The 16256-nt window shown below is 49.4% G+C and overlaps 1 protein-coding gene across 3 annotated transcripts in view; it reads left to right on the plus strand.

Annotated features, from left to right (window-relative positions):
* MAP3K9 (mitogen-activated protein kinase kinase kinase 9) overlaps positions 1 to 16256 on the plus strand; it is a 95485-nt gene that overhangs the window by 65390 nt on the left and 13839 nt on the right. For 2 of the 3 annotated variants that reach the window (XR_013960143.1, XM_080660525.1), the window contains exons 6-11: positions 2128 to 2368; positions 6599 to 6721; positions 8020 to 8173; positions 11041 to 11109; positions 12577 to 12689; positions 13628 to 14431. Coding sequence is in view for 2 of the 3 variants with exons in the window: in XM_080660525.1 (XP_080516651.1) it covers positions 2128 to 2368; positions 6599 to 6721; positions 8020 to 8173; positions 11041 to 11109; positions 12577 to 12689; positions 13628 to 14431 (1504 nt within the window). In the remaining variant the exon portion in view is untranslated. The remainder of the gene's footprint in view (positions 1 to 2127; positions 2369 to 6598; positions 6722 to 8019; positions 8174 to 11040; positions 11110 to 12576; positions 12690 to 13627; positions 14432 to 16256) is intronic. The other variant, XM_080660526.1, reaches the window with a different exon arrangement.

Consider the following 16256-nt stretch of genomic DNA (forward strand, 5'->3'; position numbering starts at 1 on the left):
AATTACAGTTACGAAGTAGCAACGAAAATAATTTTATGGTTGGGGGTCACCACAACATGAGGAACTGTATTAAAGGGTCGCGGCATTAGAAAGGTTGAGAACCACTGTCTTAAAGGAAGGAGCTTAGCCTCAAACCATCCCTTAGACAAGAGCATGCGGGAGAGAGGACTTAGAAAGGCTGGTATTAGCTTGCACTCTTCAGCTTTCCCACTTAGCAACACATGGTAAATTACTACAACCAACCAGCAATAATTTTTCTGATTCGTCCATGTGTTTGTGTTTTCCTGATGGTGGAAGCTAAGTCGTGGGACAGGGAAGCCAAGGATTTGGAAGGTGCACCATTGATCTCTTTGGAGCTTATTTCATCAAAGTAGAAGCTCAAAAGTTCAAGCTCATCTCGTAGATACTTCTGATGAATCTATGTTCCCATCAAGGAGGATTGTATTTATAAAAATGTCTCTGCCTCCTTCTTTCTCATTCACTCATTCATTAATTGACTCAGCAGTTATTCAGCAACTATTGAGCACCTGCCATATACCAGACAGTTTCCTAGGTGCTAATCCTCTTCTCATTTCTCATTCTATTACTTTTATGGTTATTTTTATCTTCTCTTGGGAATGGAAGACTAGTCGGATGAAAAGCTCCTACCACCAGAACATTTTATTCCCATCTCTGTTCTCTCTTCTGTTCTCTACCTGCTGCTCAGCTTCCCCAATAGGTGCCCTCATACTTTTTAAAAAAAAAAAAAAAAAGCTTTAAGTTTCTTATCTACAGTATTTTGTTTTTGTCCTGAATGACTCCTTCTAGTGGAGCATGTCATTGAGAATTTTAAGTTTCGACCACAGAAGTGTTGCTCTGGCTTCTTTATTAAAGAAGCATTCCACTTTGCACACATGGTTCTCCTAGGTTATTGACATGAGAGCTTTCTTAAATTGCCCCTTATCCCCACCCCATTCAGTCCTAGGCCTGGAGTATCCAGTATGAAAAGTTTAGATTCCATATTTTAAAATTTTATGCATATGCTTTGTTCTTTTTCCTATTTTCTCTCCTATTTCCTGATTCCATGTCTCCCACCTCTTCCCAGGACTTTTTGCTGGGTTCATTGATAAATTCATGCAGAAGGAAAAGGGGGTTCTGCTCCCCTAATGTGGCAGTGGTTCTAGAGCAAGTGCCTGGCAAAGATGTCAGGAAATGCTCTCTCTTCTCTTGGCTGCACCGTCGCCGCCCTTCCAGAGCAAATGGCTGTCCTTTAAAATAAGAAGAGGGGAAAAAAATAAAATAAAAAATAAAACAAAATAAAATAAAATAAGAAGAGAGTTCCAACCACATGCCTCAGCTGACTCACTCACCTAGCAAGCATGCCTCCCCTACGTCTGCAACAGCCACTCTGGAAATCTGTGTGTGTGTTTTCTAAATATTTTTTAATTGATTTCCAAGAGGAAGGGAGAAGGGAGAGAGAGAAACATCAATGATGAGAGAGAATCATTGATTGGCTGCCTCCTGCATGCCTCCCACTGGAGATTGAGCCCACAACCCATGCATGTGCCCTTGACCGGAATCGAACCTAGGACCCTTCAGTCCGCAGACCAACGCTCTATTCACTGAGCCAAACTGGCTAGGGCTGTTTTTTTTTATTTGAATGTTTTAGGTGATGCCGGCAGGGTGATTCATTTATAATGGGCACATTTTAAGGTAGATCACGTTAAGTTGGCTCTGGTTTACAAAAAACATTTTACATGATGGAAAAATTTAAAGTAGAATCACATCTGTAAATTGTAAGTACATATATTTTCTACCCAACCCTGCATTTTTTTCCTAACTCGTAAGCAATTTTAATCAATAATCAAGGAACCGCTGGGAACTCTCAGTCCAGAGCTTGGCCTCTGGCTCCTCTAGCTGTATCCTCAGTCTGACTGTTCTGAGCTTGCCTTTCTCCACCATCCAGGTGGTCAGATGTTCGCTCACCAGCTAACTATGGTGCTGCCGTCTCTGCTGGGGACTAGATGTAGGGGGCGTTAAAGGGGTGCTCTGCAGGTGGCCCTGAGCACCAGCCTCCAGGCCCTCAGGCTTCACCTCTCTGCACTGACACCCACTCCTACTCATGGTTCTGGGTCCTGCCGCCCCCAGGAGCTCCGCACCTGGGAGGAGGAGCTGACGCGGGCTGCGCTGCAGCAGAAGAACCAGGAGGAGCTGCTGCGACGCCGCGAGCAGGAGCTGGCCGAGCGGGAGATCGACATCCTGGGACGCGAGCTCAACATCATCATCCACCAGCTGTGCCAGGAGAAGCCGCGGGTGAAGAAACGCAAGGGCAAGTTCCGCAAGAGCCGGCTGAAGCTCAAGGACGGGAACCGCATCAGCCTCCCTTCGGGTTGGTGGCCGGGGACCCACTGGGACGAGGGCACTGGGCGAGGGGCTGGGGTGGCCAGGGATGGGCGGGAGCCAGGGACTGAGCTGGACACATGGCACCCTGAGTCTCGACATGGAGCTGGCCTGGAATGGGCCATTCTGTAAACTGGTTGAACTGGCCTGCTGAAAAGCTACTCCACTCCAGGGCACTTTGTGAGGGTGACTAGACACAGAATGGGAAGGGAAGACACACTGGCGGTGGTCCTGATGGGCACGCCCGGTCCGGCTGCTAGAAGCATGATCGCTCACTCAAGCACATCCTACCTTAGGCACATCTGGCGAAGGAAGCGGGTCATTGTGGGAAACAGAGATTCCAGAGTATGTATGTGTGAGAAAGAGAACTCTTGTCTCTGCAGAATAACTCATCTCAGGGTTCCTTTAAATAATTAGTTCACTGCGTGCAGTTAAATTAGGACTAACGTATAAGAATCTGATTTACAGAGAGGGGAAACCAAGATGGCGGCATAGGTAAACACCTAAACTGCTGCCTCGCACAACAATTTCAAAACTACAACTAAAAGACAGAACGGACACCATCCAGAACCGCAGGAAAGCTGACTGAGTGAAAATTATACAACTAGAAGGAAGGAGAAAAGCTCACAGAGAATTGGAGGTACGGCAAAGGGTCTTTGTGCACGCAGAGAGGAAGGGCGGCGGAGTGCCTGGCTGGCTTTCTCTGGCGGAAGGGGGAAGGGAGCCCCCGACCGCATTGAACCCCAGTTCTGACTGCACTGAACACCTATTCCGGGCGAGCCCCTGGGAACCCACGCTCTTGTGGGGGGAGTCTGGACTCTCGGGCGGAGACTCGGGAGCCGGGGAAGGCGGAAGACTGAAAGTCCGCTCGCGCCAGTGCGCACAAAGGCTGCGGGAGGCTGCCACAGGCTTTCCCTAGCGGAAGGGAGTGAGAGGCTCCTGACGGCACAAAACCCCAGTTCTGACTGAAGTGAGCCCCAGTTCTGACTGCAGCGAACCCCAGTTCCAGGCGAGCCCCCGGGGACCCACGCTCTTGTGGGGGGAGTCTGGACTCTCGGGCGGAGACTCGGGAGCCGGGGAAGGCGGAAGACTGAAAGTCCGCTCGCGCCAGTGCGCACAAAGGCTGCGGGAGGCTGCCACAGGCTTTCCCTAGCGGAAGGGAGTGAGAGGCTCCTGACGGCACAAAACCCCAGTTCTGACTGAAGTGAGCCCCAGTTCTGACTGCAGCGAACCCCAGTTCCAGGCGAGCCCCCGGGGACCCACGCTCTTGTGGGGGGAGTCTGGACTCTCGGGCGGAGACTCGGGAGCCGGGGAAGGCGGAAGACTGAAAGTCCGCTCGCGCCAGTGTGCACAAAGGCTGCGGGAGGCTGCCACAGGCTTTCCCTAGCAGAAGGGAGTGAGAGGCTCCTGACGGCACCGAACACCAGTTCTGACTGAAGTGAGCCCCAGTTCTGACTGCAGTGCACCCCAGTTCCAGGCGAGCCCCCGGAGACCCACGCTCTTGTGGGGGGAGTCTGGACTCTCGGGCAGAGAATCGGGAGCCGGGAAGGCAGAGGACTGAAGGCACACACGTGCTAGCAAGGGCAAGGCTGATGGGAAGCCAAGACTGAGACTCCACCCCATCCAAGCAGAGCACAGAGGCTATTGCAATTTGGCAAGTCTAATCCTATAAGGCTGTCTCCAGCACCGGACTTCTCCCAGCATAGACACAGCTGATCCTTACAGCCAACTGGCCTGGAGGTCAATTCTTCCCAGTGATACCAACAACAATAAAGACTTAATTACAACAAGGCTGTACACACAGTCCACAAAGGGGTGCACCAAGAGTGTCCACCCCAGGTTAACTGGGGAGGCAGACCCACTGGGCCAAATTGGAAACCTAGCACACAAATCTACCAACTCAGGGAAGCAGTGAAAATGCGGCGTCTAAGAATCAGATCACAAACGAAAGAAATGGAGGAAAACAAACGACTGGATATAGAATTCAAAACCACGGTTATAAGGCTTTTTAAGAATATCCTAGAAAAGGCCGATAAATATAACGAGACCCTCGAAGAGATGAAAAAGGACCAACTAGAAATTAAACATACACTGACTGAAATAAAAAATATTATACAGAGACCCAAAAACAGACAAGAGGAACACAAAAATCAAGTCAAAGAATTGAAATACAAAGAAGCAAAAAACACTCAACCGAAAAAGCAAAAAGCAAAAAAAAAAATCCAAAAAGTTGAAGATAATGTAAGAAGACTCTGGGACAACTTCAAGCGTACCAACATCAGAATTATGGGGGTGCCAGAAGAAGAGAGAGAGCAAAATACTGAAAACCTATTTGAAGAAATAATGACCGAAAACTTCCCCCACCTGGTGAAAGAAATAGACTTACAAGTCCAGGAAGCCCACAGAACCCCAAACAAAAGGAATCCAAAGAGGACTACACCAAGACACATCATAATTAAAATGCCAAGAGCAAAAGACAAAGAGAGAATATTAAAAGCAGCAAGAGAAAAACAGTTAGTTACCTACAGGGGAGCACCCATACGACTGTCAGCTGACTTTTCAACGGAAACTATGCAGGCCAGACGGGAGTGGCAAGAAATTTTCAATGTGATGAATAGCAAGAACCTACAACCAAGATTACTCTACCCAGCAAAGCTATCATTCAGAATTGAAGGGCAGATAAAGAGTTTCACAGACAAGAAAAAGCTAAAGGAGTTCATCACCACCAAACCAGTATTATATGAAATGCTGAAAGGTATTCTTAAAGAAGAGGAAGAAGAAAAAAGGAAAGATAAAAATTATGAACAACAAATACATATCTATCAACAAGTGAACCTAAAAATCAAGTGAATTAAAAACCTGAGGAACAGAATAATCTGGTGAATACAATAGAATCAGGGGCATAGAAAGGGAGTGGACTGATAATTCTCAGGGGGAAAGGGGTATGGGGGGGTTCATAAAGAGACTGGACAAAAATCATACACCTATGGATGAGGACAGTGGGGGGTAGGTAAGGGCAGAAGGTGGGGTGGGAAATGGCTGGAGGGGAACTATGGGGGAAAAAAGGAGAAATAATTGTAATAATCTGAATAAAGATTTATTTAAAAAAAAAAAAAAAAAAAAAAAAAAGAATCTGATTTACACATATCCTTTCAGATACACGTCGGCTGAGTACAGGGACCTTTGTGGTATGCACAGCCTCGGGAAAATGCAAAGAAATATGAAACTAGGCATTAGAATCTTGTAGGAGGCACTGTACCCATGGAGGGAGGTGAACGCTCAAGTGTGTGTTTATGTAGATGGAAAAGTTCACTGTAATCCGAGTCCTTAAGGCCTCAAGAAGCAAGCTTATTAGAAGTTAGGGGACGCGGGGAAAATGGCCCAGTAGGAGCAGTAGTGGGTGGTCTGGAGCACAAAGATGGAGGCATATGCAGAGACAAGGGAATTCATTTAGTGAAAGCCAGTGAATGTGTTCATGGGACCTGCCTGCTGGTTTCCTTGTTGTGCATTTGTTTTCTTTTCAGGCAACACAGTCCCTAAGCACCTCTGAGCCTCCAGCATGTGCCAGCACACTGCTGCGTGCTGGGGAAGCAGAGAGACTCGCGATCGTTCCCACCTCAGGGAGATCACAGTCCAGGGGGCAGACTTAGGTGTCAACGTGCAGCTGTGATTATTAGACCTCTTTGATCGATGAGGAGAGTAACACTCAAATTCAGAGCTGTGCGTTTTCCAATGCTTAGGCCAAGCCGTAACCGCCTTTGAAACGCATCGGAATTCGGACCATTAGCTCCATGGCCCTCACTTCCCTAAGTTCCCACCAAGGGTTCGTCCTTATTCCCCTGCTCTGCCTGCACTTGGTGAGAAGCATTAGTCTGCCTGCTGGGGTCCCTTAGAAGAGGGGTGTGTACTAATAGATTATATGAAACGGAGAATTTAAAGTTAGACTTCCTAGAATAATCAACAACTCTCAGGATCTAAAAAGGACTATTCCTTTCACTGGGATAAGGAATTTTCCTTCTCCTTGTATGTTCATTTTGCCATCCTGCCATCTTTTTTGGGGAAAAGAGATGATTCTGAAAAAGAACATTTCCCAGGTGAAAAAGGGGTTTCTTAGGACACGGGGCCTGTCCCTCAAGCCTGCCAAGAAGTGTGTGTTTTCTCGGAGGAACTTGGTTGTGAGGAAATGCTAATGCATGTGTGTTTATCTTTCTCCAAGCAGATTTCCAGCACAAGTTCACGGTCCAGGCCTCCCCCACCATGGATAAAAGGAAGAGCCTCATCAGCAGCCGCTCCAGCCCTCCTGCAAGCCCCACCATCATCCCTCGCCTTCGAGCCATCCAGTGTGAGACTGTTTCCCAAATTAGTTGGGGCCAGAACATCGGGGGCACCTGTCCCCTACTCTGTCCAGCCACCGACTGGTCCAGGCTTGCACCATCCATAGCTTCTGCCACTTCTCCTCGACAATGTGTATATACATGCACATATGTACGCAAACCTCAGCCTCCCCTTGTCTCCCTCCATTAGCTTTATTGCTGCCTCTTCCTCTTCCTCGTAGTCAGATACCAGCAAAGGGGTCTGTGGGTTCTGTGGGTACGAAGCGTTTTGGTGTGTGATGTAGATACAGGCTGGTACCGTGGCCTGGGCACCTTGTGCGCTCTGCCATATTTGAGGCGTCATTGTTTTTCTTTTGTTCATGCTTCCCAGGGAAGGGTGTTTTCAAAGTGTGGGTCCTAAGAAAGCTTGCCAAGTATTTTACGATAGGCCAGATCTGGACCGATTTCAAATTTATGGCAGTGCTTATTAAAAAGAATTGATATATTCACAAACATATACATGTCACATGCATGCATGTGTGTATGTATATGAATGAACTAGTTTCCCTGATTTAAGAGATTTCATTAAAAAAAAATCCTGGATTTCTGGCTTTCCTTGAAAAATCAGATCACATCAGTGGACTCCCTTCTGCATGTGGCCACAGTTGGCTAGAACCCACGGAGGCTTCCACATGCTCCGTATTTTGCCTCAGTTCCCTCAACTGCTTATTTTTTTGGCAACTGGCTCACTTCACTCATTTGTGGAATAAGCCAAGTCTCTGAAGCAGGTGGTTTTCAGCCCATGCTCAGAAGAGTGTTCTTCCCCTCTTATCTCTTCTATTTCTCTAGGCCTGTTCCTGTCCCCTGCCCTCCTCCGCCTAACTCCCTTTTCCGGAGCCTCGAAACCCTCATTTGCTTCCTTTCCACCACTTACAACAATTCCTGCACTTCCACACCTCCGTTGCCCCTTATCCCCGCCCACCCCACACTCTAGTTCCACCCAACCAAACCAATGCCTCAGTCAGATCTGTTTGGAATGCTGAGGTCTGGCTGGCCTATGCTCCAGCTTTTCGGTGGACCCATGAGAATCTAGGAAGGGTTTCCACATTTGGTACTTTGAGAATGCTAAGTGAGTGGGGGCTGAGAACTCCATTACTTTCCTGGAAGGCTCCACTTGGCCACAGAGTTTTTAAGGAAGTGTGACTTCTTCCCGGGAGCTCCAACAGTGTGTCTGTGTGTGTGTGGTTGGGTAGAGGCTGGTTTAGGGGGCTGGTGGGGAGCGCTGTCCATCTGTTTCCAGATCCCATCCAACCTTTGTTATTCACAGTGACACCAGGTGAAAGCAGCAAAACCTGGGGCCGGAGCTCAGTCGTCCCAAAGGAGGAAGGGGAGGAGGAGGAGAAGAGGGCTTCCAAGAAGAAGGGTCGGACGTGGGGGCCAGGTACACTGGGTCAGAAGGAGCTTGCCTCAGGCGACGAAGGGTAAGAGCCAGATGATGGGAAATTCTCATTTAAAGACGGGTACCTTTTAAAACTACCGTGTGAAGTACCTTTTTCTCTGTTGTGCGTTTCACTTCTTCCTCAGAAATTATGAGCTTCTTGATCTTCACAACGGAGTTTGCCAATTTCCTTTTTCCCTGGGACCACCTATGATAAGGGTCGGCATACTTTTTCCCTAAAGGGCCAGATAATAAATATTTTAGGCTTTGTGGGCCATGTGGTGTCTATGGTAACTGCTCAATTTCACCGTGGTAGTGCAGAAACTGCCACAGAGCATGGACGAGACTTAAGTGAAGAAGAGGTAGTGGGCAGGAGGTAGACCACGAGTGACAGTTCACCGACCGCCAGAGGAGCGCTACTCAGAGTAGCAAGTCCCCTGAGGCTGAGCCAGGTGGACAGAGTTCTGCTGGAGTATTTTAATTAAACCCGGCTCTTCCCCAACACAACTGCTCAGAGGAAAGAAGGAAGAGCGGATTAGGGGGCCCTCTTGACTTGAGACTCATCCCGAAGCTGGGGCAGGCCGAATAATCCAGCCCTGGTAGAGCAGTTAGTCAGCCTTGGGCAAACTACGGCCCGCGGGCCGGATCTGGCTGTTCTATCCGGTTCTCTTGCTCTCCCCTCCGCTCCTTTACTTTGAATTTATATTAGTTCACACAAACACTCCATCCATGCTTTTGTTCCGGCCCTCCGGTCCGGTTTAAGAACCCATTGTGGCCCTCGAGTCAAAAAGTTTGCCCACCCCTGATAGGTAGAACTCAGGGCCACTAGAACTTCTTTTAGGCCCCACTCCATAGCCACTCCAATGGGTGTGAGCGCCCCCTCTGGACAAAGCACAAAGCACGTCTTGGTGCCTTAGATGTGCCTGTGTGTGCTCTGCGGGCTTGTGGCCTAGGACTCACATTCTCCCAGTCCTTGTCCTTCAGCGGCCAGGTGTTTGTAGTGTGCTCGTGAAGAGCTTGGATGCTGACCCTGAGCTCCCCGGGTTCGAATCCTGGCTCCACCATGCCTAGCTGTGGAACCTTGTTTTCTTATCTATAAAATGGGGATTATAGCCATACCCGTCTCATGGAGTTGATGGAGGAGTAAATAAGCTCATCTTTGTGACGTGCCAGAGATTAGCTGGCTCATCGTAAGCAGGTGAAAAATTTGCTATGCTTCTCCCATGCTTTAATGCAATTCTATTTCATACCTGAAGGACAAACATGATGGTGTATACTTCTTAGTCTTGGTGTGAGAATCTAGAACCATGCTTTTTTTACGTTTCCTAGAGTGAGTCTAAGCAGCAACCTGCCTCACCCTTTCTAGTGGCTTTCCGAAGAGCTTCTAAGGTTGAGTAGTAGACTTATAGGGGCCCTCAACCTATAAATTGGTCTTCGTGTTCCTCCAAACACTTAAGATTTTGCGTCCAAAATCTAGTTCGCTATTTCAGATCTGAGCTGAATGTGAAAATGCTTTGGTTCATAAAGGATTGACTATTTGAAGCCAGGCTTTGGAGATTGCTAGCTACCTTGGAATAGAAAATTTAAACACCTAAGCTGTGCGGACCGGACCCCCTGGGATGGCACGTTGCTCTGCTGCACTAAGTTCTACAGGAGCAGGAGCCCCTTGGTCTGCCCTCTGCGCCCTGGGCTGGAGAGAAGAAACTCAGTCACTCTGAATCCCATGATATTTCCGACATTAGTGTGATTACAGATAGGACTTACCAGGTTGGCTAAGGATCCAAATTGTTTCTATGGTTTGGCTTCATTTAAATATTTTTTTTTCTTGCTAATAGATTAAGTTTACTTTGCAGTACAAAATATTAACTTTGGAATTTTCTTCCTCCTTATATACATTTGCCCATAAAACTTTTTTTTAAAAGATTTTTTTTTCCCAATCCTCACTCGAGGATATGCCTTCATTGATTTTTGAGAGAGTGGAAGGGGGGTAGGGAGTTACATTGATGTGGAGAAAAACATTGATCAGTTTCCTCCCATACATGCCCCAACCGGGGATCGAGCCTCCAACCAAGGTATGTGACCTGACCAGGAATCGAACCTGCAATTTTTTTGGTGTGTGGGATGATGCTCCAACAAATTGAGCCACCTGGCTAGTTGTGTTTTTTTTTTAGAGGGGGAGGGGAGAGAAAGAGAGAGAAGCATTGGTTTGTTTTTCTACTTTTTTATGCATTCAATGGCTGATTCTTATATATGCCCCGACTGGAGATTGAACCTGTAACCTTGGCGTATGGGGAGCACGATCTAACCAGCTGAACTACCCGGCCAGGGCTGCCCTAAAAACTTTTGAAGCAGTTCAAAATATGTGACTTCATTTTTCATGATTCTCAATTCCTATTTAAGAATTAAAATAGATTCTACCCAGTCTCGAATTAAAAAAACACACAAACAACCCTCCTTAATGTCAGCAATTTTTGAGAGCCTCTATATGACAGTATTTCTAAATTTGGTCCCTGTCAGCTAAAGAAAATATATAGACATAAAGTTATATTGAATTTAGTAATGTTAAGTAAATTTGCATCTCTATATTTTAAAAATATAATAGTCCACATTTGTAGGAAACATATACATACACTTGTCTGTCGACAGCTTGGGTATCTGGAGTTCGCAGGCCCCGTGGAATGATGCTGTGGCTGCCCAGGGACCTTTGTCCCAGGGAATGGGTGGTCCTGATGTGTAGCAGCTCAAGCTGGGCCATCTTCTTAAGACCTTATATGGTGTGGGCTTTGCTGACCGGACAAGGGGGGGTAACTGGTGACGTAGCTCGAGTCCAGCCTTGAGGGGTCTCCTCTGAGAGAGGCTGAACTGGATATACCTGCTCGGCCCACTACTGATTCTCTGTGTTCATTGAAGATCCCCTCAGAGACGTGAGAAAGCTAACGGGTTAAGTACCCCATCAGAATCTCCACATTTCCACTTGGGGTGAGTCTAATCGTCACCCTTTCAAATGTATTGGCAATAATCTTCCTTCCATTTTCTTGTTCTCACAGTGCGCCTCATAGAATCCAGCCTCGTTATTGCCAAGCTGTGCTGACCTTTTATTTATTTATTTATTTATTTATTTATTTATTTATTATTTTTTAAGCAGTACCATCGTGCACCTTGGGAAAATTCCTGTGTTGGTCTGACTTTACCTTGTTCTTCACTTCCCTTATCACTCCGGTTATTGGGGTTCTCCTGGTAGTACCCTTAGTTTTAGGGAGACCGTAGTATGCATCCTTTGGTCTGCAGCACTGGCTCTGACTATGCTAACCTGGATTTCCTTGGACCCAGAGCTGGAGGCAGTGATGTTCTAAGATTATCGGGCAGAAGTCCCGGGCTAAGGGTTCTAGCAGCTTGCTTATCTCTGGCGGTGTATTTTGGTTCACACCACTGGTGGCTAGAATGTATTCTAATTCATTGGCATTTGTGATAGCACTTGAAACAGATCTGAAGTCATGGAAAAAGTTGGTTCTTCCCTCTCCCTCAAGATAAGCTGGGAAGAGTGGGCTTTCGTTGAATGGCTCTTTCTAGCCCCAAAATGAGAGCCACCTCAGGTTCTAATCCTGGTATCTCTTAGGCACCCATAGCATAGATTCCTGTCCTTCCTCTCATTGTCCTCAAGGGAAAGGCCAGTGCTTCTGGGCCCCTGACTCCGCCCCCACCCCCCCCACACACACACACCTGTAAGGGGGTTGGTGGGCTTCCCAGTCTGTGTCTGGAGTTGCTGGCTTGCTAGTGTGAGCTGATTCCAGGGATGAAAGCGAGCTCCTGTCCTTTTGCTCTCCAGTCCCAGACAAACCGAGGGCCTGAATACAGCGTTACGTACTCCCCACATAGGTCTGTCCCAAAGTGCACTGGGTTGGTGCAGCTGTGTTGGTTGATTTTTGATTTTGGAAAGTGAATGGCTTTGAAAGTTGCCTGAGCATGCCATAAGCTTGGAAGGAGAAATTGAGAAATGATGTGAGTGGAGGGACCTGGCCGTCTGTGCCTGCTTCTCTGCCTGGGGCTTGGCTGGCATGGCATTGCAGTGTTTCTGATGTCACCAGTGTGTTGAATTCAGTGTCTGTGGATTGATGGCCTCTCCCTTAAGATGGGCTCAGGCAAGACCCTGGCCGGTGCTGGGCAGTCCTTATTCCTTCTGTCCTCTTCCCGGCCTGCCCATCAGATCCTTCCACAGCCCTTAGCAGCATGTGAAGGGGTGGGTCATGCCACTGCTTTTCTCTCCCTGGAGCATGTGCGCTTTTGTTAATGAAGCAGGTGGGCTCAGTAAGGTTTGTTGCCTGTTCCCCAAGGCTCTGCAGGGCTCTGGTGTAATGAAGGGAGACACATTTCCACAGGCCCATGGAACTGAGGGTGGGGTGAGGGCAGTAACCAGTATTAACAGTTTCCTCCTTTCCCCTTCTTTAGCCTCAAGTCCCTGGTAGATGGATACAAACAGTGGTCGTCCAGTGCCCCCAACCTGGGGAAGGGCCCTCGGAGCAGCCCAGCCCTGCCAGGGTTCACCAGCCTTATGGAGATGGGTAAGCATTGCCCTTGTCTAGACTCTCTCCCTGTTCCCCCAGGGAATTCTTGCCAAGCTTCTAGGACTGTGTAGGGCCCTCAGTGTTACTTCATGGGGTCGTCCCCTCTTTTACTCAAATCCTGGTCCCTCACCCGAGTCCCTCTTCGTTTGCCCTATTCCCATTTCATTGAATCTTCCCAAGTCACTACTACTGCCATGGAGCCTGCCCTTGGCCTTCTGTCCCAAGGGGCCAGTTAGAGTCTCCGTAGGGCAGTGCAGAAGGGTGAGGCCTTAAATCAGGCATTTGCCTTTTCTGGGTCTGTTTCCTCATATTTCAGTGTAGGATGTCCATAAAACAGGAGATGGTGGTAGAGGCTGCGCAGTCTTCCTCTTAAGGGAGCTCACTGAATGGGTCCGGCCTTCTCCAGGCTCTCTCTCAGATAGTCATCCTCTTATTTATCTCTGTAGATTTCTAAGGTCATAGTAGATCAGTCTATAGAGTAGGTTGGCCTTCGCCCATGTAGGGGATTCTAATCCTTTGCAAGAGCCCAGTCTTCAGACAGATCTCTAGGCTGTCATTCTAGAAATCCAAGGTCCCTTGCAATTCCAAAGGGCAAAAAAATTAGGGATGTTTCTGTCTATCCATTGTTCTAGGAAACTCGCTGCTCTTCTTCTGTTGAGGGTCCCTAGGAAAGAAGTAGAAAATTAGCAAATCTGCTTCTGCAAGTAGGGAAACAAGCTCTGGAATGGAGAGTGATTTCTTGCTAGTCACAGTTGAGTGTGGAGGGGGAAAGCCTTGTTGGTTCAATGCCCAGTCCCCCATCTCGCCCATGTGACTATTTGACCTCTGCATCCCTGACACTGAGCCAGGAGGCCTGGGTTGGGGAGAAGGACCAGCATTTTACTGTTGCTGCTGCATTCCCATTTTCTATTTCCCGTCTACTCTCAACTTCACAGACGATGAGGACAGCGAAGGCCCAGGGAGTGGGGAAAGTCGTCTACAGCATTCACCCAACCAGTCCTACCTCTGTATCCCATTCCCTCGTGGAGAGGATGGGGATGGCCCCCCCAGTGACGGAGCCCACGAGGAGCCCACCCCAGTCAACTCAGCCACCAGTACCCCTCAGCTGACGCCAACCAACAGCCTCAAGCGGGGCGGCACCCACCACCGCCGTTGTGAGGTGGCTCTGCTTGGCTGTGGGGCTGTTCTCGCAGCCACAGGCCTAGGGTTTGACCTGCTGGAAGCTGGCAAGTGCCAGCTGCCTCTCCCAGAGGAACCTGAGCCACCAGCCCGGGAGGAGAAGAAGAGGCGTGAGGGACTTTTTCAGAGGGCCAGTCGTCCTCGACGGAGCACCAGCCCCCCATCCCGGAAGCTCTTCAAGAAGGAAGAGCCCATGCTGTTGCTAGGTGACCCCTCGGCCTCCCTAACACTGCTGTCTCTCTCCTCCATCTCCGAGTGCAACTCCACACGCTCCCTGCTGCGTTCGGACAGCGATGAGATTGTGGTGTATGAGATGCCTGTCAGCCCGGTGGAGGCCCCACCCCCGACCCCTTGCACCCACAACCCCTTGGTCAACATCCGAGTGGAGCGCTTCAAACGGGACCCTAACCAATCTCTGACTCCCACCCACGTCACCCTCACAGCCCCCACGCAGCCCAGTGGTCACCGGCGGACCCCTTCTGACGGGGCCCTCAAGCCAGCGGCTCTCCTGGCCAGCAGGAGCCCCTCCAGCAACGGGCTGAGCCCCAGCCCTGGAGCAGGTGAGTCCTGCCCCCTCCTCTCTTCTCTTTCCTGCCTTTGTGCCTCCCCTAGGAGTAGGGATGTTGGAGTGAACTCCATTCCTCCTCTGACTCAGCCAATCCAGATGGCTGATCTGTCCTGTGCCTCAGGGGGTCTTCCCTGAGGAGCAAAAGAAGACAGGCAGGTTCTAGGAAGGACCAGAGCCGGGACTTGGGCTCCTATGGGTGTTGGGGCCCTGGGCCTGGGAGAGCACAGGGCAGTGCTCTGGGCCTGGATGCAGAGGGCGAGCGTCAGGGTACAGGAGGGTGGGAGTCTAGCTCTGCTTGTTCCCTGCGGAAGAGATTGCAGTTACCGGAAGGAACCTGCCTGAACTAGGGTGTTTTTTGCCACGTAGCTGTGCTCTCGCCTCTCATTATAGCATGCGTACAGGCACACTCATAAGGCAAGCTTCCGCCCAGGCCTCATGCCCTTCACCACTCACCCCTTACTCATGCCTGACTTTCCGGAAGTGGAGGTGTGCCCAGGTAAATCGCTGTACTTACACACAGGCCTGCCTTCTCCATCTGACACCTGTGACACCTGGGCATGCCTGCGCCCTTCCCGGGTCTTTCCCATCACTGGTCCTTCCTCCCTAGAAGACCTGGGTCTGACTTGGAAGCCGCCTCTAATCCCATAGGAGACACGATGTGGTACTTTTCAAGGGGATTTGCCTGTAAATGATCATTGTATTCAACCACTCAGCTGTCCCTCCCCTCTATAGATTTTTTTGTTAAACATAAATATGTGACCTCTCCCTATATTACTCATCTTCTTTAGATTTCTGACACCTAGCTTTGTTCTCATCACATGTTTATTAAATGGATGAACTGGAAATGAACAGACATTTCCTTAAGTCATGGGTCAGCAAACATTTTTGGTAAAGGGCCAGATGGTCAATATTTTAGGCTTGGTGGGTCATACAGTTTCTGTTGTAACTGCTCACCTCCACTGCTGCAGTGGGAAAGCAGGAATAGGTGTGGTTCTGTTCCAATAAAACTTTATTTACAAACACAGGTGGCTGGCCTGTGAGTTGTAGTTTGCCAACATCTGCCTTAAGTCATTTTATTATAGATGCTAGAGTCCCGGTGCACGAAATTTGTGCATGGGGGGGGGGTCCCCTCAGCCCAGCCTGCACCCTCTTCAATCCGGGACCCCTTGGGGGATGTCTGAATGCCAGTTTAGGTCCGATCCCGGGGATCAGGCCTAAACCAGCAGTCGGACATCCCTCTCACAATCCTGGACCACTGGCTCCTAATCGCTCACCTGCCTGCATGCCTGGTTGCCCCTAACTGCCCCCCCGCCAGCCTGGTCGCCCCACGCAGCCTGCTGTTCAATCGTTTGGTCATCCCTCACTCACCCCCCTGCCGGCCTGGTCGCCCCTAACTGCCCCCCGCTGCCGGCCAGGTCACCCCCAACTGCCCCCTCCCTGCCAGCCTGGTCACTCCTAACTGCCCCGCCCCACCAGCCTGGTCGCCCCTAACTGCCCCCCCTGCTCGCCTGGTCGCCCCCAACTGCCCTCCCCCTCCCCCCCCCCCTGCTGGCCTGGTCACCCCACACAGCCTGCTGTTCAGTCATTTGGTCGTCCCTCACTAACCCCCCTGCCAGCCTGGTTGTAGGCAGCCATCTTGTGAGGACGTGAGGGTTAATTTGCATATTACCTCTTTATTATATAGGATAACCCCCATATGTCCCATTACTGTTGTCAGATATAGTGGCCATGGCCTTCTAGTTCACTATTGTATTTTCCATTACCTCCCAGCACACTGCATGGCACATAGTAGGTGCTCATTAAATACTTGTTGTTTG

This window comes from Plecotus auritus (assembly GCF_963455305.1).
Source record: "Plecotus auritus genome assembly, chromosome: 1".
NCBI lineage: Eukaryota > Metazoa > Chordata > Mammalia > Chiroptera > Vespertilionidae > Plecotus > Plecotus auritus.